General features: G+C 35.6%; 3 protein-coding genes and 1 long non-coding RNA gene across 4 annotated transcripts; 1 reads left to right on the forward strand and 3 right to left on the reverse strand.

Moving 5' to 3' along the window:
* Positions 1-1304: 1304 nt before the first annotated feature.
* On the reverse strand, positions 1305-3081 carry LOC140787011 (uncharacterized). Its single transcript, XR_012108733.1, has 2 exons — positions 2927-3081; positions 1305-1743 (listed from the first exon to the last, which is right to left on the reverse strand). It is a non-coding gene; the product is annotated as an uncharacterized lncRNA (long non-coding RNA).
* Positions 3082-9957: 6876 nt separating this feature from the next.
* LOC140786791 (uncharacterized) lies at positions 9958-11425 on the forward strand. Its single transcript, XM_073135447.1, has 2 exons — positions 9958-10654; positions 11181-11425. Exons 1-2 carry the CDS (start codon positions 10172-10174, stop codon positions 11262-11264), a joined length of 567 nt encoding a protein of 188 aa, XP_072991548.1. The 5' UTR covers positions 9958-10171; the 3' UTR covers positions 11265-11425.
* A 1757-nt stretch (positions 11426-13182) lies between these two features.
* LOC140787577 (uncharacterized) lies at positions 13183-16062 on the reverse strand. The gene has a single exon (XM_073136572.1). It carries the CDS (start codon positions 15974-15976, stop codon positions 13568-13570), a length of 2409 nt encoding a protein of 802 aa, XP_072992673.1. The 5' UTR covers positions 15977-16062; the 3' UTR covers positions 13183-13567.
* A 951-nt stretch (positions 16063-17013) lies between these two features.
* Positions 17014-21058, reverse strand: LOC140787608 (protein TRIGALACTOSYLDIACYLGLYCEROL 5, chloroplastic). The gene is made up of 4 exons (XM_073136615.1): positions 20877-21058; positions 20761-20805; positions 17554-17586; positions 17014-17472 (listed from the first exon to the last, which is right to left on the reverse strand). Exons 1-4 carry the CDS (start codon positions 20914-20916, stop codon positions 17297-17299), a joined length of 294 nt encoding a protein of 97 aa, XP_072992716.1. The 5' UTR covers positions 20917-21058; the 3' UTR covers positions 17014-17296.
* Positions 21059-23893: the final 2835 nt, after the last annotated feature.

Raw genomic sequence — 23893 nt, forward strand, 5'->3', positions numbered from 1 at the left:
TTTCTCTTATTTTAAATGTATGATTGTATCTGTAAAGTCTCTTATTTGCATGTATAACTTTCTAAAATTGCTTGTATAGTCATTAAGATCCTTGGTTTTCTGTATAATATGAACTCTCAACTGATAACTGCATATACCCAAAATATTGCTATATTCTCCTCCTCTTATTTGAGATTGGGTAGTTTCATGAACCCACTTTGTATTGCTTGGTTATAAATTCATAATTTACTTTCGGCAATGGAAGGAGGAAGAGTCCAATTTCTATCTCAAGTTCGAAATCAAATTCAAAAGCATGACCACTAAGTTTTTAAAAGACATTATCTCAAACCCGTATCATTTTCTTTTCCTACATGTATACTCTTCCAGAATCTCTTATTTATATATAGTCCACTCTAAACTTAATATTAATGTTTATTTTCTTTAAAACACTTCATTTTTACATGAATTTCTTCTTCTTATTATTTTTTTTTTCTAAATACCCTTCCAATATTTTTAACCACTAAAATCTCAACAATCTGAACGAGAAGGATAAAAATACCCTTATTTTTGTTCTTACACGTTCATTTCAGTTAATAATATTTATATTTTTTATATTTTAAGTATCGAAGATTTAGCTTATATTTGTGAAAGGTAACATAAACAGTATCTATAGAAAAACTTCAGTTTTAAAAGATATAAACATAAATATAAAATTAAAAAGAGCATGTATAGATAAAGAACTTTGAAGGATATAGTTGTAAACATATCCTTTTATTTGGTTTTGAAATTCTAACGTCTATTTTTTTTTAAACAATGCAATATAAAGTAAAAAAAAAAAAGAACATTCACACAATTCCAACATTATATTCCTTGTCCCACCAAATATTAGGAAGTGATCAATTATTATTAAAAAATAAGTTCTTTAAAAACTTTCACTTTCTTTACTTCTCAATAATCTAACAACCTCATATAAGGAACCCTAGGGGGTATAAGTACTACAAAACCCAAAAATATATTCTAAAACTTTGTTTATTCTATCCTTGAACTTGCTTAATTATAGTTCCATCGTTTGCTGTGTGGTAATCAAATTAAGATCTACAGTGCATTCCGATCGAAGTTACTATTATACGGGAAAAAAAATCTAATTTATTATTAATATCCAAATTAAGTCAAGCACTGCTTGACTTGATTGTTGATAGCAAATTTCAACCTCTCATATATTATGCTTACAATTTAAGTTGATCAGCCAAGTCACTTACATGATCGTCTCCAGTCAATTCATATCCAAGTTATTTAGTTAGTTCTAGTGATCAAACTGGAACTCATTATAATAATAAAACACTATCTTTATTTGGCACCCTAAAGTCTAAAGAGCCCCAACTCTACAACCCAAATCATCCCAACTACAACAAAACCCTCACAATTACAAACTACACTACTAGTACTTCACTACCAACAACATCAATATCCAAGCACCAAAAGATGACCAGTTTGATAGAACACACTACACTAGTGATACAAACTAAGCAATGGCACATATTAGTGCTAGAAAGAAGTCCCAGATATATTGGTAGCTTCATGGGCACTTGGGTCTCTTGGTCTTCCAGGAGAGCTTGTCTCTGTAGCATGGGCATTCGTCCTTGTTCCCATAAGTCCCTGAAGGCACACACTTGCACTCCTCGCAGCACATGAGGCAATACCTCAGACACCTGCCATTCTTTCCAGCCTGAGAGCACCTATCCTTGCACTTGGAGTCGCAGAATTCTTAAAACAATCAATTAGCTAGTATTAGTACGCATGCAAAGAATACTTAAACTTCACCATGGTGCATGTCACCTAGTAGCAAAGAAATGAGATTTTAACCAAATATTTTTTTTAAAAAAATAAAGAGAGAGAAAAGAAATGGGTGCCATCATGCCATGAAATGTGTCAAGGAGTTTATGTAGGAATTACATAGAAAATATAGACAGTATAGGATATGTATTTGGAACTGACTCCATATTGTTCAGCTTACTTAGTATATTATTTGTTAGAATGTAAAGTGGATAATACAATCATTCTTTAACAACATAAGCTTTAAAAATAGTTAGGGTGGTTTGATTCTTGTATTTAGAAAATACATATGTATTAAAAAAATACATATTCTCTACATGTTTTATCCAAAGAAATAAATTAATTGTTTGGTTGATTGTATTTAATAATGTTGTATTTGTTAAACACATGCTTGGTTTGTTGTATTTTATACTAACATATTTCATAATACTATTTTAACATTATAATCATATAAATTTTAGTGAATGTTTTATTGTCTAAGAATGTAGAACACATTATACTCTAAAAATAAATAAGATTGCAAAATAAAATAGCTATAAGTTTCTTTGGAGATTTAAAACTCTACTAGTATGAGTTACTACAAACACAACAAAACACTGAATTCAAATAAAATTATCTTAAGATAAGCAGCTTTTTAATAAAAAAAATAGAGAAGAAAATCTCCATATAGTTGAAGATAAGCAATTTAGAATTGTCATCTTTGACAAATGAACTAATAATCTACGTATAGTAGAATACTAAAGGGATTAAGATTTTTTTTTTACTACTATCTGACGAGAAAAAGGTCTCTGTATTTTTAACTTATAGCCATGTTAAATAGTAGAGGGTTTCTTCTTTCCTTCATATTTATCCTTCTTACTTCAGAGGTTCCCTTTTTATTCAAAAAGTCAAACTTAAAACAGTCAAAGCTGGTAGAAATGAACCTTACGATCTCTGCCTATTAAACATCTTGAATATCAAACCTACTTACTATGATAATATTTCAGGGACCTTCAGGGCCATGCCTATTCAAGATCTCGAAGCCTAATTTGATTTTTTTTTTTTTTAAAAAAAAACGAACTGTGGGCATGCAGTACCCACGAACAAAAACTAATCATCTACGTCTCATTGTTACCTGAAGCCATGGTATCTTGGAGGTAAAAAGAAGTTATTAGGAGGAGCACCATGAGAGCCAAGGTATAGGAGACAGGCTTCATCTTTATCTTCTAAGAGAGAGAGAGAGAGAGAGAGAGAGAGAGAGAGAGAGAGAGCAGTGATGGTGGTGTGAGTGAAAGTGCTGAGTTATTGAAGCATATTTATAGCAAAAACCTGACATTATTTTTTAGATAATTACATTTAGACCCCTCCTAAATTGTCAGATTTTCGCAGACGTCCTGAACTATTAAAACTATTTTACTATCATAAATGAAAAATACAAAAGAAAATTTCTCTCTCTCTTTCTATCTAAAATAAAAAAACATAAATATGTCATATAGTTGCTTATATGACTTACATATAATAAATAATAATAATAAAAATTAATTAAAATATAGGAGAAAAAAAATAATGGGAGCAAGTATTAATTTTAGAGTGAATATATATATACAGAAGGATGGGTTGGCACTGGGACTGTTTCTTTTGGGGCAGTGAGCTTCTGGGGTGGCATTAAATATTAATAAGAGATTTGGTGGTGAGCCAACACTTGGAGTCAGGTTTCACGTGTGACCACAACTCGGATTGGTTTATTTTGATTACAAAGACTGGACAAAAGCGAACTAGCATTGGAGGGTTTCCTTTCTGGTCTCAGGTCTCTCAACTAGTTGGTCCTTTTAAAAACTAGCTGGTCTTTTCTTTTATCATACTGTCAGATATATATATATATATATATATCAAGGTATGTTTGATGTTATTATTTTCATTAGATAACTGTTTAAAGTTTTTTATATAAATTCTAATATAGCATTTGAACAATTAGACATTTTGTCTACAAATATGTAGCTTAAGTTAGTAGGGATGGAAACATTTTAAGAGTCAAAGATTCAAGACAAAGAAAAGTATGACACATATGCTTAGGTAATTGGGTAGCAACCACTTGCTTTAAAGCCATAGCAAGGGGCAGAGGAGGCTCAGATGGAATTTTCTAGTACACTTCACATGCCACATTTTATCTCCAAAAAAAGGGGGAAATATATATATGCCACCTTTGTCTATCTCTCTGTCATTTAATCCAAGTAATTGGGTTCAAATTTAACTGCACTTCAAGATAATATAGATAATATTTTGGCCTCTTCTTTGATATCTCATTGCTGCCTTGGTAGTTGTTACTACTCTCCCATCCTTTTGTTTTTGTTTTTAACATATATATATATATATATATTACTATTATGTAATTATGTTTAAAATTATTTTACATTCTTATATTTTAAAAATATATCAAATCAATCATTGTACTTATAATTAAAGTAAGACCGTTAATTTTTCTATCAAATTTAACTAAGTACCATAGCTATTTTGGTTATAACGTTTAGTTAAGTTTGACAAAAAAAATTAACGATTTTACTTTAATTATAAGTTTAGCCGACTAGTTTGAGACTTTTTGAATATATTGAGGTAAAATTAGTTTGAGATTTTTTTTAAGTATGTAGAGTTAAAGTAATTTTGAGCATAAGTATAAAGTGTTAAAATATATTTAACTGTTTATTTATGTTGCAGATTTGGTGCAAGTCAATCTACTTAGATCAATCTAAATTATTGTCAAATGTGAGTTAGTAAATTGATTGCCCATATATAATCGTGATTATACCTAAAATCAAATAACTATTATCGTACCATTTTGAATTTTAGTCTTATTCGGAGTTAATCTATTCAAAGTCGATATGGATGTATTATCAAATTTTTTATATTTTGCTTGTAATTTACACACTCTTATTTAGATGTTCTTAATTTAACCATTTTATCTTTTTTTATTAAATCGCATAAAATCCCATATTCAAAGTGTTTTCCGAAAAATAAAATATAAAGTACAATGGTTGCTTAAGGTATATATCTTTTGGTATATGTAATGGCTGAATTAAAATAAGTAAATATAAATAAAAAGACGTGAAAAGTGTCAAATTAGAAAATCTCTAGCATTATGCATTTATCTGTTAAACTCTAGAAGTATCAATGATGTGAAACAAATGGATCGTTAGGATTCTAGGAACGATGATGGTAAAAGAAAGAGAAAAAGAATAGGGTTTCACACCTCCATTCTCAATTAGGGTTTCACACCCAAAACTTGCATTGGAGATCTCAAAAAAAATTTTATTTCTTCATTAACCCCAATTGAGTAAACAGTTGACTAATTTATAGACCCTACAAATGACAATAAGCACATAACACCCTAAATAATTGCGAAAAAGCAAATATAACCCTAAACACCGTAAATAGAAAATGTATAATAAAAATACTTGATTTAAGACTAATTTCCTAAAGGAGGAACTGCACTGATACATGCGCCTGTGTGATGTCCGCATCAATCAATCTTTAAAAAGTAATTCTACATTTGAAGGAAGCCATCTAATCTACAATCCTTAGCTTAATTTGATACCTAGAGATATCTAATCTAACGGTGATAAAAAAATAATTAATTAAAGTTGGGGGTCTCCCTTATTTTCTCACCTACAAATAGAAAAAGAAACAATTAATGAGGTGCAGATCTGACTAAAATGAATTCTATCTTTTTATCCCATTTTTCTCCACGTGACTTTTAATAGGAGTATTAGCAACACCAAACCGACTTCACTTTAAGATGTGTTTTGTCATTGTGGATTAAGAGTTGTTAGGATCTCTAATTAATACTATTTAAGAGTAGATAAGTAATTTTTAATTTAGTATCTAATAAAATCTAATATTTTCTTCAACTACAAAGAAATAGAAATGTAATTTTAGGATATCGTTAACGACATCTAAGAAGTAGTAGTTTAAAATTTTAGGAAGATATTTGTATGCTATAGTGGGCAAAGTGATACTGGATTAAAGTATAGCGTAATTAAGTCTTTATTTTTTTAATAAAAATATCAAGTGACGATAATATGATTTATTTTAATAAGCCTCTAGGGATTGTTGTACTTTTATTTTAGAGAACAAAAAGAGAAAATTAAGAGGAAAATATTTAATTGACATTTTTTGTAAAATTGCTAGATAAGAGGGGGCAAAATGTCACAAAAAAATAAGTAAGATTGTTTATATAAAAATGAGCAATAGTTTAAAAAGTCTAAGTATAATAAACCCTTAAAATTAAAACCTAATTAACTCTCCTGGTGGAACTTAACAACAAGTCTTTCTTTGTTCCATGATTTTAGAGTTTTGGTGTCTATAATTACTAAAAAGGTAATTAAGATCTTTGCTTTCGAGATAACCACTTGTTACATTTAAGCCCATAAAGATAAATATATAATCTACATCCATATAGAATATAGCTCAAAAGAAGCTTAATATTATCATATTTATATTACAAAGTTTTGGAACTTTTATGGGCTCATTTAGATCTCAATTGGCTTGGTATATATGAATAACAATTCACATTTTAGGCCCAACATGCTTTGCTTTGGGCTTCATATTTTATCTTTTGGAATTTAATTTCGTAAATTAACAACCAGATGGCAAAGGAAATTTGTAACTTCATATGTATTTATAAAATTTTGCATGACATAAACATACTATAAATTTGAAGTATATCACATTTATTATCCCTTCATATATCAAATATTTTTGTTTTAATTCATATATCATATGTAGATATGTAACTTAGGAAGGAGCATAAATTAATATACAAACTTTTCTATCATTATGCAAATAGAATGGGTTAACCACAATCAAAACTAAACAAACAAGCCATAATAAAAATAAAAAATAAAAACAATCTACATAGCAAATCCTCTAATGTTTTATTGAATATCACATGTTAGGGTTTTAATCCCATATTGAAAAGTGAGAAAAAAAAAAAGAGTGAAAAGAGTTTATATACACATTTCAGCCTTCACTTAACAACTTTGAATATTTTGGGTTAATTTAGGTTCTAAGGCTTGTGTTCAAACTATATTGGGTACTTGGATTATGACTCATTTATCACCCTAACAAATGGTTATTAAAAGGGTTCTTCTTGAAGAGTCAAGGCAATATATTGGGCTCAGGCATATGAGATTAGTGTGCAAACTCGATTAGACTTAATGGAACAAGGATCTTAGTTTAGGACAATAATGCGTGAGATTAGTGCACAAGCTCGAACAACATAAATGAAGTATTAGATTGGGCTTGAGGGGGAGCAGAATTGATATTGGGTTCAAAGGGAGTAAAAAAGATATTTTTGTTGAGTTGAGTTAGTAAGATTTGTGTCAAATTTTTATCTCCCCATCAATAGATAGATTATGGTCACCAACTATACTATTCATATTTCAAAAAGAAAATTGTATAGATTATCTATAGTTTCATCCTTGATCCTACTCAACAGCACTATCTACACATAAGAAGTAGGACTACGAGGAGGGTCACAAAAATATAGACTCCTCCTACGACCTTAATTAATATTCTTAACAAGTTAATTAGTCTTGACTAGGTTCATAATAAAAATTAAGTATAAAACACACACACATGAAGTGAGTAGGAAATTTAATACATGAATGCTATTATTATTTTTCTTTGTTTAGGGGAAAGCTCACAGACAAAGAACTTTATTAATTTCATATAAATTATTAACATAATTTTGTAGGACACTAAGAGAAAGCTGCAACAAAGATTATTGAATGATTGAAGAAATGAAAATGATACTGCTACTTAAACAATCTTTTTGTTGTCACATACTATGACACGAATACAACTTTTTTTTTCTTTTTCTTATCATTTTTTGTTGATGAAGACATAAATACAACTTTTAATTAGTTGTATTCCCCATCACCCACCTACAGATGGTAACATAAATGTCTTATTCTAAGTAGGATATGAACCAGAGACAGCTTGCAATTCTGGATAGTTGTTTAAAGAATCATAATAAGTTCTAGAATGTGGTGTTTTCTAAGTCATAGCTCTTAAAGACTATAGATATAGAGTAGGTGTTTTCTAATTAGTAGTAGTAGAACTAGCTTCCTCAGGTAAAGGTTTGAGGGAGCCTACTATTGTTTAACTTTATATAATACAATGATAACTTTAGACAAATTTGCATGGTGGATTTGCACTCAAATTATATATATATATATATATATATATATATATATATATATATATATATATATTGCGAGAACTTATTCACTTTAATATACAAAAAATATCGAAAAGATAAGTACTAAGATCCTATTTAGTATGTTTGATAAGGGGGATTTACCGTGAAACTCTTTGCCAAACAAGGATACAAAAATATGATAAGAAAGCAGGATATACTTCACTTATCTAATATCTTTATCTTGACTTTTAGCAAGGATAAGGAAATTAGAATACCTTACCTATTTATCATTTTCAATTATCAAATTGCCCCTTTAAAAGTCGAATTCTAATACAATATAATAGATTAAAATATATTTATAGTGTATGTTCATTTGTGATGCTATTTGTAATGGTATTTGATGTAGTTTGAACTCGATCGAATCACTTTATAGAGGATATTGTTTTCGGGTTTAAGCATTTGAATGCTTGATGGGTTATTTGAACAGCTTCATGATGTTGCAGACCGAGAGCACTAATTTTCGATACGTTTGAACGACATTCGAACGCCCAAAATCAAGAGCAACCTTCTTTGACACAGTTGAACGCTCGACACCAATCTCAGTTTATTAGGATTAGCTTGAAGGTTTGTTTAAGTTAGGGCTAGGCTCTAAATATGTGAAGACCAGCCTAGTCTAGGGTATGAAGAATATTGCATTTGCCTCTTTCTCTATCTCTCATCTCTCTTGATCTTCCTCCCTCCCATGCTCTTACGATAAGGCTGAGCCACCAAGCTGATACCAGTTCCTTCCTCCTCGATTGCCATAACCCTAGACCCATAGTGCAACTCACTTCCCCCTCGTCTTCCTCTCTAAATTCCAAATCTACCCCCATGCCATCATCACTATCCATGCCCTCACCATCACCAACATCTTCACCAAACCACCCGCAACCATCACAAATATCACCTAAGATTGGTTCACATAAGCATTTATATTGTGTAAATTAAAGTGAATTATGTTATATTATTTATTTTTTAGAAATTCTAAAAATAAATCATGATATTATAATATAATTATTATAAAAATTAAATTATAATTTATATTTAAATCTATTTCTTATATTTCTCCGAAAAATAAAAATCTATTTACATCAAACTAGGAAAAAGACAACAAAGTCAATTTGATCATTTTTAATTTTTCATCTCAACTATCCAAACCAAGCACCATTTTATCCCACAATTTTATTCCAGCGGTTATCCGTATTTTTTACAACCAAACACCTAATGAAAAATTAGAATAAAGTTTTTCTTTATCCTAAGATATAATTATTATTTTATTTCAATTTTAATTCTTCTTTTATCTTGCAATCAAACGGACTATAAGTAGTAAGTATACATTGATGTATGTAAGCTTCGAATATAAGCATTTGCAAGGGACGTTATCTTTAAGAAAAAGAAAATTAGAATTGGGAAGAGATGTTTGGTGTAAGGATAGCTTTTGTTCCAAGTTATCTGATCCACGACCACTATCCGAACTACTTAGAGATAAGTAATTGGATTATTTTATTGAGCATTGACGTGCTTCAGTATATAGAATTAATGATCAAGATGGTTGACCAAAATATATATATATATATATATATATTGCTCTGCCATTTCCTGCCAATTGCACCGACGCTATAACATCTTGCATACTAAGGACATAACACCAATTTCATTTTAATCTACAACTATTTTATTTTATTCTAATATTTTGACAAACTGTCAGAAGAGAGAGACAGAAAAACTATAGCTGTTTGGCTCTTTATATATGTAGAAAAAAAATTATATATATACACATATAAAGTGTAATGTTAAAAATTAATTTTTTAGTTGATAAAATTCTATAAAATATTTTGTTTTCAAGGGTTAACATTGGACTCATGCTGTATTGTGACATCTACTTTAATTAAGTAGATGTGAAGATAAATTCTCTCAAATTTTAATGGGAAGAAAAGAAAGAGACGATAAGGCTTTTGCAACACATGAATTTTTTTCTTTTAATTTTGCAAAAATATAGCAATTCCCAAAAACCCAAGCAAATATAATTTCGGCCCATCTGAACCCAAAACCCAAACGCACCGAGTTCCATTACGCGACCACCGACCACTCTCTATTTATTCTCACACCCGCTGCTCTACTTCCTCTCCTACAACTTCCTCGGCGATGGATCGGCGATCAATCCTGTTCGTCGCCCTCCTCTCGCTCGCCGCCTCCCACGCCCTCTCCCAGTCCCCCGCCTCTTCCCCAGCTACCAGCCCGGCCGCCTCCCCGACTACTACCCCAGCTCCCGCCACCGCCCCCGTGGCTGCGCCGCCCACGAAGCCGGCCAAGACTCCGGCACCGGCGCCTGCTTCCAAGTCTGCCTCTCCGGCGCCGACGCCGGCTCCTCCCCTCCCGGCGCCGGCCGCGTCGCCAGTCGAGCCTCCCGCCGCATCCCCACCTAAGACGGCGGACGTGCCGGCTCCCGCTCCGAGCAAGAAGAAGAAGCCGCCGCCGCCGCCGCCGAAGAAGAAGAAGAAGAAGGGTGCCAAGGCGCCGGCTCCGGCTCCGGTGGCTCTGGGACCCAGCCCGCCAGCGCCGCCGTCGGAGCCGCCGTTCGTGTCCGCCGAGGCTCCCGGACCAATCGCCGCCGCCGATGTAACAACGGTAAGGGCTTCTTCTTTTGCTCTTTACCATTTTCCGTTTTCTAAACTCGTAGTCGTAGTAGTAGTAGTAGCCTTCTCTGTTGCTATGATACGCCGGAACTTCGGATCCTACGGCCTGCATTGTCTCGCGTTACCGTCAACGTGCGCCAGATTCGGATGCCTTTTGGCGCGTAATCTTTAGATCTAACGAATTGGGTTAGACGATCCGAGCGCAGGATAGCTCTCCCATCGTTAACCTGCGCCGGATTCCAACCCGATTCGCCGCGAGAAAATCCAATCCGTTGGAATCGCATTCGAACCGTCGTTTCGTGCAAGTTAGTAAAATTACCCCTTACCGACTATCCTACGCCGTGGTCGGAAATTAATATTACAAAAGTCACCGTCCAGGGTTGCCTTAAAACTATTCTTAAGAAAATTAATCACGCTGCTGTAGATCTAATCACATGCTTATATATATATATATATATATATATATATATATATATATATTGTGTGTGTGATTAATAATTAATGATGTTGTGATGCAGAATGGTGCAGAGAAGTTGAGGGCGACGGTGGGAAGTCTCGTCTCCACATGCACGCTATTGCTAGGCATCGCCATACTCGCCTAGATCCAAATATTATATTTGTTTTCTCTAATTTAAAGTGTTATGTTTTGAGGAAGGGGAGATGGATCAGGCTGTTGTAGTCACACATTCACTTGCATTATTTTGTTTTTATTTTTATGTTTTTTTTTAATAAAATTTTTGGAATCTCTGTCTCTTGTGGTTAACTGCTGATGTGCTTGCTTCCTTGATACCTCTACCAACCACAGTATTATTGGCTTTTTTTAGCTTAACTTTCCTTTCTCCAAATTGAAGGTCTCCTCTTGGACAAGCGATGGAGAAGCAACTTCAAGTTTTCAAATAAGTATAAGGTCTTCTGTCAGAGTAATCTTGGTCCTTTATATGCATCTAGGATGATGATTTGATTAGCACATTAAGGAAATTTCAGAGGAACCAGTAGGAGATGCAAGCTGCTGCATTAATCTTATTAAAGTTACACAATAATTTGATTGGGAGAAATCCCAAGGTATTAAACTTAAAAGCGAAAAAGTAGCGGGCACAAGCAGCCTAAAAGAACCAATAGTTTAAAATATTTCATGAAAGGAACAATGTAAAGGAAAAAAAGACCAGACAAACACACCCAACTGCTATGAGTAAATGTCTGAAAAAGAAAAAAAATCATTCACAAGAAGTTGTCGTTAGAAACTAAATTCGTTTTGTAGCGTAATGAGAGGTGTTCAAACTATAGACAAGATATGACATACAGCAATAATCTGAAGAGTCCAGTTGCCATCAGCTCCAATGCTTCAAAGGAGGAAACCAACAGTAAACCGTGTCATGCTGTGAAATATTAGAACATGGGGAGGGGAAAGAGATCTGAATTCTGAAGATATAGATGGAGCAAGAAAAAATCGAGGTAAAGTTCTTGTAATTTTCATTGAGATCAAAAACAAACACACAGCACTCAATCCTAGAAATATTATTGAACACCCACAGATTCTCAAATGGTGAACCACATCATTAACTAATAAGATGAATACAAGACGATAGTAGATTCATGTCATCACCTCTCCAGTATAAAGTTTCAGTTTTATAACAACCAAAATAAGTATTAGACAATTTCATCTGTAAGAGTAATTAACAGGTTATAAAAGCCATAATAAATGATTTTTTACAGATCATGGATCAGACTGAAGAGAACGGGTTATGCATGTATTGAGTACTCCAAGGTAACCCTACTGAGTAATGGTTTTTCAAGCAGAAAAATATTTCTGACTAACGACAATTACAATCTCCCTACTACATTACCTCCAACATATCAACAAGCAAGCCCATCCTGAGGTCCAAACTGCTATCATCGATGATTAAAAGCCAATAGTTAGTTAATTTTCCAGCAGTCAAGAATCTATTCTAGCATGTTTTCATTATCTTACACATGAAACTGCCATAAATGCACAGATACGCTTAAGCTGTCGCAGAGTGTTTAACACATATGACAGACAATAAGACATCATTTCATTAACATGCAAGTACTATTAATCATCTATCGGAACTGTCATAACCATAACAACTAGTTTCAGCAAAATGTCCTAAGAAGCACCTAGACATGCCATGCAAACTTGAAATTTATCATTTTATGAGTTTGATGGTATTATATCATATAACAAACTAGGTTTATAAAGGAAATAATGAAGAAAATTATACAACAATTGAACACGATTGGTTTGCTTAAGAAGAGTAATTAAATTGAGAAAATAAGCTATTTTATTTTAGGACTAATTGCATCACACAACTACTGAATATCAAGAACTTATATCATTTTTCTTTCTATAGTAATGCTTACACTTGACTATCAGAAATACAATAATATTTGAGATATCAAATAATTGTAAAAAGGGATCACAGGAATAGAAGTGATGCCTCCAAACAACAGCAAAGAATCCTACTTAATTGTCTTTGCCAGATGCTGCATAGAGTTTCAATATACTAGCATTTTAATAGAACTTTTTTATTATCTCAATACCATTTACAATTTTACATTTATAAATCAGACAAACTTAAAGCATGGCGGATCAACTCATGGAGAACACTTGCAAGCCAATAAAGTGGAATAGTACTATATATAGCTTAACCTGCACTACGGAGTTGGTGCATGCATATGCGCACAAGATGACCCATGAATAACATTTCCACAGACAATTTGTCTTCCACGAGTTGATCCAATTGTATCTATACTTTGTCTTCCAAGTGTAAGTGGTGAGGTGAAGGATGTGATGGGTGTGACCTTGCTTTTGCAGCTTCTTGTTCTCTTCTAAATACTCACCAACAGTGCAATTGACTATGCAAATGCTCTTTCTTGAAGTACAAACTTATAAACTGATCCTCCCCAATCTTTCCAATAATTTGTGCTGTACATCCTCAGATATTCCAGGATTAATCTCAGGAAGGTTAGATATGAACGACACCGCTTCTTCTTTTCTTCCACATTTACAATAGCCATCTACAATTGAATTGTAAGTATTTTCATTTGGTCTGCACCCGTGCTTGATCATGTAGCAGACTAGATCAACAGCTTCCACAAACATCAAATTAGATATATAACTTGCAACAAAGGTATTATAGGTTACAATATCAGGTGTGAGTCCTGAAGCCTGCAGTTCAGAGAATATCCTTGAAGCATCTTTCATACGCCCCTGTCTTCCATAGGCATAAATCACAGTGTTATAAGAATAAAGATCTGGTCGTCCACCCCCTGATTTAATTTCCCTGAGGATCTTTTCGCACCTATCAAAATCCCCCATCCGACTATACATGTTGATCAAGCTATTGTATGTTGTCAAGCTGGGTGCAAAACCACTCTCTTTCATGAAGATAAGGATCTCCTCCACTTTTGCAACCATCCGTCTCCTTCCATAGATAGAGATCATGGCATTCAAGGTTGTTACATCAAGAGAGCAACCTCTCTTCCTCAGCTCCAAGAAAGCTCTTTCTGTTGCCACTAGAAGATCACTTTTGCTATTGACTAGCACCAAGGTCTTCACTAGCATGTTGTGTGGTTCGATGAACCCTGCATATATCTCTTCTGACAAAGCATTCATTTTATCTAGTTTCTTTGCATTGGCATAAGCATGCAACAATGAGCAGTAAGTAAGCTCATTAGGCCTACAATTACCATCCTTCATCTCCGAGAGTATCTTCTCCGCTTGCTCCCAAAGCCCCCCACGAGCCAGTGCAGCCAAAACAGCATTGTAAGTAGAAAGATCTGGACCGATGCCAGCAGTGAGCATTCTCTTGTATATTTCCATAGCTTGGTCGAAAGAACCACATCGGCTATAAGCACTAATCAAGGTATTATATGTGTCTCTTTCAGGTACAAATCCAGCTTTCTTCATCTCCTTGAAAATCCCTGACACCTCGGTATCCAATCCATTTTGACCTAACACAGCTAACAGCGTATTCCATGTAACGACATCAGGCACAAAGCCACGAGCCTTTATCTCCTCAAAGACTGCCATCATCTCTGCAAACTTCCCACGATTCCCATGCATCTTTATCAATGCATTGAAGGTGCACAGATTTGGATTGCATCCACTCCTCAGCATTTCATCATACACCTTCAATGCCGATTCATCCTTACCCGCCTTCTCAAAACCTGACAGCAAAGTAGTGTAAGTGAAAACATCAGGCCTTATCCCCTTTGCCTCCATCTGCTTCTTGAGCTCCACTGCTTCATCCAAAATCCCATCTTTCGCATAAGAAGAGATCAACGAATTGTATGTCACGATGCTTGGAACAAACCCATCCACTTCCATCTCGTGGAGAACATCCAGCGCCTCCTTATGCCTCCTAGACTTCCCATACACATCAAGCAGCGCATTGAACGTAACCTTATCAGGTGCAAATCCCATCTCCTTCATTTCCCTAAAGATCTCGTGAGCCTCCTCGTAGAACGATCCCCGGCGGCAGCAGCTAATGAGAGTGTTATACGTATACCGGTCGGGCGAAATGCCGTCCCTCTTCATCGCATCGACGAGCGCCACCACCTTCTTCCACGGTACAAAGAGCTTCCCGTAAACATTGAGAACCACGTTGTAAGTTATAATCGTCGGCTTGCAGCCCTCGTCCTCCATTCGACGGAACACCGAAACGGCGTCCCTGTACTTGCCATTTCTGGCATAGGCAGTGATGAGCGAGGTGTAAGTGTAGACATCTGCTTCGCAGCCCTGGTCACGTAGGGAATCGAGCAATTCGGCGGCGGTGGAAACCCGGCCCTGTCGACCGAGGATGCTGATGACGGCGGGAACGACGGGGCCTCCGCCGGAGGAGAATAGCCTGGCGTCGCCGTGGGCGCAACGGGCCCAGGCGAAGACGGCGAGGGCGGCGTCAGGCTTCTTGTGGAAGGCGAGGCCTTCGATGACGGCGAGGAGGTCGGCGAGAGTGTTCTGGTCGAATCGGGAGAAGGGCCTGAGGATCTCGTCGAGATTGGGGGGATTAGAGGGGGAGTGGAGCAGGGAGTAGAGGATGTGGTGGCCGCGGAGAGAGGCGCGGGGGTGGACAAACCACGGCTTGCCGCGATTGGGGTCGTGGGACTTGCCGAGGCGGGGTTTGCGAGAAGTGGGAGAAGGGGAAGTGGAGGTTTTGTGGGGGAGGAGGTGGTCGTGGAGGAGGGGAGGGAGAGGAGACGGGGTGGAATTAGGGACGGGGTCTTGGAAGAGGGGTTTGCTCGGGGATGGAGTCGGGACGCGGAGAGGGAGGGAGAGGGCGGGGTTCGCCGCCATGGGGAAATGAAAAGAGAAGAGGAAGAAGAGCGTGGGAAAGCTTCTTCGAAGCGGATTGGGTTTTTGAGGTTTTACGATGGTTGAGAGAAGAGGAGCGAGCAGTGGATATTTGTTTACGAGGGTTGATATTTACTAAGGGTGAGAGGTGTCCTGGCTCGATTGGCCTTGCCTGTTCAAATCCGATTTTAGGTTTAGGTCTGAGACCTCCTCACTCCTGGTCTAATGTCTCAGCCACCTTGTGTTTTTAGTTTTTTACTTATAATTTAAGAACTCGAAGGCTGCAAGAAGTAGCCAAATCATTCCTCAATCTTTAAGTAGATTGGACAATTGAGCGACTAATTAACTCAGAGTGTACTCAGTACAAATTGGTCCTTGTTAAAAAAATTCTTCCAATTTTAAATTTAAAATGTTAGATCATGATTTTTTTTTTAGTGGATAATAATCGACCAAAAGCATAGATTGCTATCTTTCAAGAACTAGATGCCAGTCAATTGCGGGGTACATCCTTCTTGAAAAATTTTGTTTCACATGGTGAGCTAGATCACTTCCCATGCTAATCAAGATCAAGAGCGATGGAAAAACAAATATAAGGCAATGCATCTATATGATTCTATACGTTAACATTTACAAATTATTCTAAATGCTTAAGATGATAAAGAATGATGTGAAGTTATTCGATGAGTACCTGTTGTAAATTTAAACAACATATAGGCTTTGGTAACAGAGAACAGTACTTTTTATATTATATATTCTAATATTGACACATCTTACAAAAGTTGAAATCCAGAGATAATTTAGCAGTCCAACTTAAGACTAGTTCACCGGAGATTTAGCATCTTAAACGCTAATTCCCAATCAACTCATGTTTATCATGGCTACTCAAAATATTCAGTTAGAAGCCATCAGCTAACATCTCTCTCAGATCAGTTATTTTGTTTGCATTAAAATAGAAATAGCTTGCTCACAAGACAGTAGGTCAGTTTCCTGCAGAAAAATAATGTAACACAGAAAATTGCGACTCACGCAACTGCACAGAATTATGGTAGTAGTCTCTTGAACCGTAGTGCATATATTAGAACAGTGTACTGCAGTTAATATAGTAAAAGTTGATTCAGTGAAGTAGAAGATACAATGGCGGAACATTTGATACTCCCACCATTAGTTGTGTAATTCACGCAACATCTTAACTTCACACTGTTTTTACTTTCTAGATCAAGATAACAGTTCATTGATTTCTTAGAAACTAACTACTCTTTAAAACTGACTTGCTTGAGGCAACGCAATTTCCAAATTCCACAGCAAGAGCCGACTAGAGCCGTGTCAACTGGACGATTGGGATTCTTCAGCATACTTTGCAGAAATAGGCACTGCTTTTTCATCTTTTAAGGCCTTATTAAATTCAATACCCTGAAACCTGACTTTGGAATTGAGATACTGACAACCAAAAGCACTGCCGAAGCCCCAACCAAGCCCCACTCCAACACCACAACCTCCCCCTTCAGATGAATTATTAAAGCAACTTATTAGATGATCACAAGTATGAAAGAAAGGAAATTAACAGTACAGGTGATGCATACCTATGCCTAGACCAAATGTATTTAGAGGCATCCCTGCAACAGAACATAACCAGCAAGAAATGAATAAGCAATTGATTCATTAATTACATAATTTGGAACAAGATTGAACAGGATTTAATGAAAAACAGTACAACATCTGATAGCTGCATCAACAAAGAGAATTCATGACTGCTTCAACTGGAATTAACTACACATTTAAGTATCAGAAAAGGGAGTAAAAACCAAGAAGTTATTTATAATGGTTTTCAAATAGCATTATTGAGATATATGGTAATAAAGTAACAAACTATAGTAGCAATACTCTTTACCAATTCCTGGTAATATACATAATTAAGCAAAGCAAGCAATCTACATACATTCTTTCTTTTTTTTTTGCATGTCTTTATGTATATTATTTTCCCCATGTATAAAAATAGATCAACTCTTATGGCACTAAATCTTACTTGTGGTTGGCTTCTTTTGCAAAATTGTTGCCTGGTTAGATGATGTAAAACAAAATCAACTGAAACCATGTTTCATTATTGTGGTGATGCACTGTTACACCTTGTTGTTTTGGACAAATTAAAGAAATTTCTATAATTTCTTCTGGCTAAAGTTCTTAAGAACTGCTTACAGCCATCTGCAAGATGTTCGAAGGAGTACAACAATGTTAGAGGTCATATCGGCAGAATTTAAGTATGCAACAATTTGAAGCTGTTCTTCTTTAAATTTCCTGGAAATATAATGCAATAGTTTAAGTAGAATTTCTTCTTAATCTTAACTTAAAATTTGAATAAACCATCAAATCCTGTTTATTCACAAGTGTGGGAAGATAACACTATGTGATTGTTTCTCAATAGCAGAACTTGCTCACAATCAAATTTACTTGGTGGACATGCAATCTGATTGTAAATAGTCTGGAATAACATTTCTCACTGGTTGATAGCAACCCTAACAATAATCACTGGTTGATAGAACTCATTAAGCTCAGGAAAAGAAAGAAAGTCTAAACCCAAGGATGTTATCTTGGAGTAGTTTCAAGAAGGATATGGTGTAAAACATTGCACATTTTCATTCATGTCAGCCAGTCAAGAGCATAAAGGAAAATACAAGATTCTACACTACTTTACCTACTCTGAGTCCATCAAAGAGAACATATTACATTAAAGTTATCATTTATTTGTTACTTTTCTAGTGAAGAAGTATCACAGTTAGCTTTGCCAACAAATGAAGGAGAACTCAGTGTACAAATTAATTCAGTACCCTCCAACAAATTACCTATTCAGAAATAAGTCAATAAATAATAAACCTATAGCCCTAGACCCTAATTACAAGGGACAAAGCATATGAGAACTCTACATTGAGCATCCTGCAGGGTGGTACGTTCAATGCAATAGTAACAAGTAAGAATTGGTGCCTAAAGGCATGCATAATTGTTAACTTGAGGAACCAAAGCCTAAGGATGAATTATTCAGTCATTTCAACTTGGAGGAAATTCCAGAGCTAACAGATGAATAAACTTCCACTCGTTAAAGCAATTTGCAACTATGTGCCCTTTGAAATCCAAAGTTCTTAAAAGTTTAAGTAGCTTACGCTAATTTACGGTATAAAACTACATCTTATTTTTTCTTGTTAGCTGGCCACCCGTTGACACAAGTAATTGGTGTTGTGTGAGGTCTGGCAAAGAAGAGGCAGGAAATCAGAAATGAGGTATCATATGTGAGTTATATTTCTTTATTGAGACAAAAACAGTTAAAGATGCTTTAAAAGATGAGTTAATGTTTTTTTTTTTTCCATGGAATTATAAATAGAAACTTCTTATATTGGCTTCTTCACTTGATAACTTGTCTTAGGTTCCAAATTCCTCCTAGATGCCTCCGTCACTTCTAGGAATGCAACAACTTCCCTTTTTATTATACTGAATGATTTACTTTATAGGGTTAAATACATTTTACCCTATAAAAAATTGTATCGGGCAATAAAATAATTTTATGTATAAGTACAGGGAGGTAAAATACATTTAACCTTACTTTATAATTAATTTGCCACAGGAATAACCTAAGATTATCGATATATACAGAGGAAACAACGTCAGGAAATCTGATTATTTACACAAATTTCCTTACTAAAGAAATAAGTTATGAAGCGTAAAAGTTATTTCTGGTCATGCGTAGCAACTGAAAAGAGAAGACCAATAATGAGCTTCAGATTTAGGATATAATATGATGCTAGAGCAATCAAAATTATTGTGTTCTTTTAGGATAATTATACTTAGGCCCCGTGAACTATTGCTCATTTTCACATAGGCCCCTTTAGAGATGGTAAACCTTTGAAATGCCTCTTCAGTTATCCGTTGGATTTTTCATTAAAAAATAACATGTAAATGTCACGTAATTATTTTTTGGCTCTATAAAGACCATTTGCTTTTATTTTAGAGGAAAGAAAGAGATGAAAATTGAGAGTAAGGTTACCATTTGATGTTTTATGTTAACACTGTCAAAGATGTGAGAGATTTTCTGTAGTTCCAAAGGTCAACATGTGCCTAAAAATATGAGAGGGTGCATGTACAAATAGATAATAGTTAAGGAGGTCTTAGTATAATTATCCATTTTCCGTTTTTTTTGTCAAAGTTTATATTCTTTTATTTTCCTTTTCACTTTTCTTCCAAGCAGTTGTGCTGCAATGCCCATGACAGTTCAGAAGCAAGAAGAGAAAGCTAGATGAAAAAGGGAATATAAAAAAAGACAATCAACTGACTGAAGTTTACTAACTGCTAATTATGCAGTACTCTATCATTTAGTTATGAATGTGTAAATTCCCCATACCATCAATCTAACCAAAAATGCTATCTTGTGCTTTCTTTTTCATCAATAGCCTCTTGCTATATATCGTATTGGAAGAATTAAATAAATACAATGAGGGGAAAAACTATCCCTGCAGTGAACAGACCATCTATATTCATTAGAATTATGCCTAACAGCCCGATCGGTTTATTCTATAATTCACCATGCTTACTTTTGTTTTCACACAAGTGCATATCATCCAATCCTATTTCTAACTCCTTGATCATAAACCAGAGTTAGCTACCCACAAACAGCTCAGTGTAGAATGTTTACCTAAGGCTAATATATTAAAAGGCAACAAAATGACTACCCTCGAACGATATTTTCTTTCATCGAACTGCAGAAACACCCAAATAATGATACGAATAACAACAGTAAAACTGACCTCCAAAGCCCCATCCAACTCCAAACCCGCAACCGATGCCAAAACCTGCAACAATTGGGCGAATAATGTTGGAAGATTACGTATTGAAATAACCCAAGAGGTTTGAAATGGGATACCTAGCCCGACGCCAGCGCCAGTGAAGTTCGTGAGCACCATGGCTCCAATCTTTACGATTCACTTCCCCTGGAAACCCTTTGCAAGTTGTGTGAGATATCAAATGGCTCAAAAGGCTACCAATTGAGGTAGTGAGCTTGGAGGAGAATGGAGATGGAAGAGAGTCCTGAGATGAGCTTAGACAGAGGGGCATAAAATTAATTGGGACACGTGGCCATGTGGGAGTGGGACAGTGGGAAAGAGGATTCAGGTCCTTACCCGATAAAATCCAATGGGCCCCGGGTAAGGTCCGCATAGTGACTCTAAACTGGGGATTATGGTCCAATGACTCCAAATAGTGGGTCGGATATGGTTATCAGTGACAGTGAGTCACTGAACCCAGATTTTTGGCATCGAAGTCTTATCTAATTTGGACTTAGATTTGTTTATCCATTTAAATCCTGATAAGTTCACGATGGTAGAAATTTTTGTACTAAAAAAATTTAAATGCAATATTTTTTAAATTTTTTTATAACTGACTGTGATAATATATACAACTATACAAGAGATGACACAAGAGCTTAATCTCACAATTACGAAAAATTATGTGTAGCTAAGAATTTATTTGATTAAATGAACTACAAATAATTTTTCATTAATGAGATTTATTACCCCACAAGCACGGATTAAAAAATCCTTTATCTCTAGTTAATTTTGACGACGTCTTTTTCAATGTGTCAAAGGAATGCATATTTTATCACGTCTCACGAGTGGAAAATAAAAGCTTCCTACCTAGGGGTGAAAACGGGTCGGATTAAGTCCAACCCGACCTGCTATCCGATCCGGATTGGATCGGATACGGATAGGAAAATCCTATCCGATCCGGATTCAGATACGGATATGGATAGCTATTTCAAAAATATTCCGGATCCGGATACGGATACGGGTTTAGTTGATTTTATCGGATACGGATTCGGATAACAGATATCCATTTACCCGCTTAAGATTAAATACCCAACTAAAGTTACTAAACCCTACCTCTATCTCTCATCTACTCACCATCTCCCCCAAATCTCCATTGACCTCATTGCTACTCGCGGCGCCACCCTCACTGCTAGCCCTCACGGCCTCACCGGTTCACCCATTTTCACCGCCTCCCTCCTCCGGCCCTCCCTCATCGACCTCGGCTCTCCTCCACCAGTCCTCCCTCGTCGACCTCAGCTCTCCTCCACCAGCCTCACTCCACGGGTCCTCGATCCCGTCGCCTCCATCTAAAATTAGCCCATCGCCATCACTGCCTCCATCTACTCACCATCTCCCCCAAATCTCCATCACCCTCACAGCCTCACTGCTAGCCACGGTGCCGCATCCATCTAAGGACAAAAATCCACATCGCCCTCACCTCTTTTCACCGCCTCCCTCCTCTGGCCTTCCCTCGTTGACCTCAACTCTCCTCCACCGGCCTCCCTCCATGGGTCCTCCTCGTCCACCGCCACCGACCCTCCCTCCATGGGTCCTCCCTCCTCCACCGCCGTCGGCCCTCCCTCCACTCCATTGGTCAGGTATATTAATGCATTCATAGCTATTTTTTACATTAACTAATTATAATAAAGTTAATGTCAAGTGTATTTGTGAGGCATTTTAAGCAAAATGTATATTTTCTTTTTATCTAAAAACTATCTCTCAGTGACATCCACCGTCAGTCTGTTACAGTGTTACTAGTTTTATCAAGCTAAAGTTGAGAGAGAGTCTATCTATGACTCTCTCTCAGCTTGAATGAATGAAGGTTGTGGGATAATTAGAGATGGTCAACTCTCCTCCATTAGAATCTCCAGGTCATTATTGCATGAGGAATGGAACTTCACCAGATGAAATGGGAAGCTAATAGCAATTATGCCTTATTGACATATACAGCAGTGGCTACCAAAAGAGAGGCTGCAACTAAAGCACAAATATACTAATCCCATACCCATCTGTAGAGTCTTCTTAGAGATAGCCAGAAGAGATGACAGATGGAGAAGATAACTTCTCTAAGAAGCAGCTCAAGTGGCAAATTCACGCAATGTACTATATGAAAGATAAATCAGCATGTCAGAGTCTGGGAGTCGAGGAACCAGATAGATAGAGAAATTCAGAGGAATGTATGAGGATGCATTATTCTTGCAAATGACTATTAATAGTATGAGTAATAGAAAAGAGAGAGAGAGAGATAGAGAGAGATTAATTAGAGATGAAGATATGGTACTTTCGAGAAATAAAAAATGGTAGCCATTTTCAATACCCATCAGTAAACGACAGATTGCGAAATAGGATACTTAGTATAGGCTGTGAAGAATGTAACATATAGCAAGTGGCATTAGTAAAAGGAGACTGATGTATATACTCTAAAATGGAAAGATAAACTGGAGAGTATTTATAATAGATGAGCAAATAGAATGTATAAAGGAGAACTTAATGCTGAACAATTTCTTAATGTTGAGAATTTAATTTAAAGGTGCTTAATATCTCTAAGCCCAATTCCTTGGTTTCAATCACTATTGATCTATTTGATCTCCGTTTAGGAAATACACTAACTTGCTGAAGTACTTTCGCATTTTTTTCACCTTCGGATGTGCTCTTGTGAACCAGGAACCTCACTCAATTCTACAAAAGTGTTGCAACTTTTTTTATAGTTTTATTATAGAATTTGTAGTCTAATTCCTTGAAGACATATTCTCTTATAGTAGAAGTATTACATTAATAATGACATATGTTTTACATGCATGACATTTATGTTTTACATGCTTGACTAAATTGCCTCTGTTTGCATATTTTGCAGCTAGTTTTTTTCTCTCCTCTCTTGTCTGATATTTTTGCAATTTGGTCCAAATTATTTGGAAGAATAATTAGTTTTCAAAAATTATTAGACTGGTAAGAATATTTGTATTTAATGTATTCTCTCTTTTATGCTTTGATCTTTAATGTTTTAGCTGTAATTAGTTTTAATATCTATATTTAGGAGTTAATGGCATCTACAAGTGCATCAGTTCAAGGTGGCACC

The sequence above is a fragment of the Typha latifolia genome, chromosome 4 (genome assembly GCF_019914945.1).
Source record: "Typha latifolia isolate L0001 chromosome 4, TyphaL0001v2, whole genome shotgun sequence".
Classification (NCBI taxonomy): domain Eukaryota; kingdom Viridiplantae; phylum Streptophyta; class Magnoliopsida; order Poales; family Typhaceae; genus Typha; species Typha latifolia.

Bases quoted from the DNA above. Each gene is read 5' to 3' on its own strand.
- LOC140787608 (XM_073136615.1), bottom strand. From the start codon at position 20,916: ATGGTGCTCACGAACTTCACTGGCGCTGGCGTCGGGCTAG. The intron at 17,587-20,760 runs GTCAGTTTTACT...GTTCTGTTGCAG, and splicing joins AGTTGGATGGGGCTTTGGAG to GGATGCCTCTAAATACATTT. The intron at 17,473-17,553 runs GTATGCATCACC...ATTCATCTGAAG, and splicing joins TACATTTGGTCTAGGCATAG to GGGGAGGTTGTGGTGTTGGA.
- LOC140787577 (XM_073136572.1), bottom strand. From the start codon at position 15,976: ATGGCGGCGAACCCCGCCCTCTCCCTCCCTCTCCGCGTCCCGACTCCA.
- LOC140786791 (XM_073135447.1), top strand. From the start codon at position 10,172: ATGGATCGGCGATCAATCCTGTTCGTCGCCCTCCTCTCGCTCGCCGCC. The intron at 10,655-11,180 runs GTAAGGGCTTCT...GTTGTGATGCAG, and splicing joins CCGCCGCCGATGTAACAACG to AATGGTGCAGAGAAGTTGAG.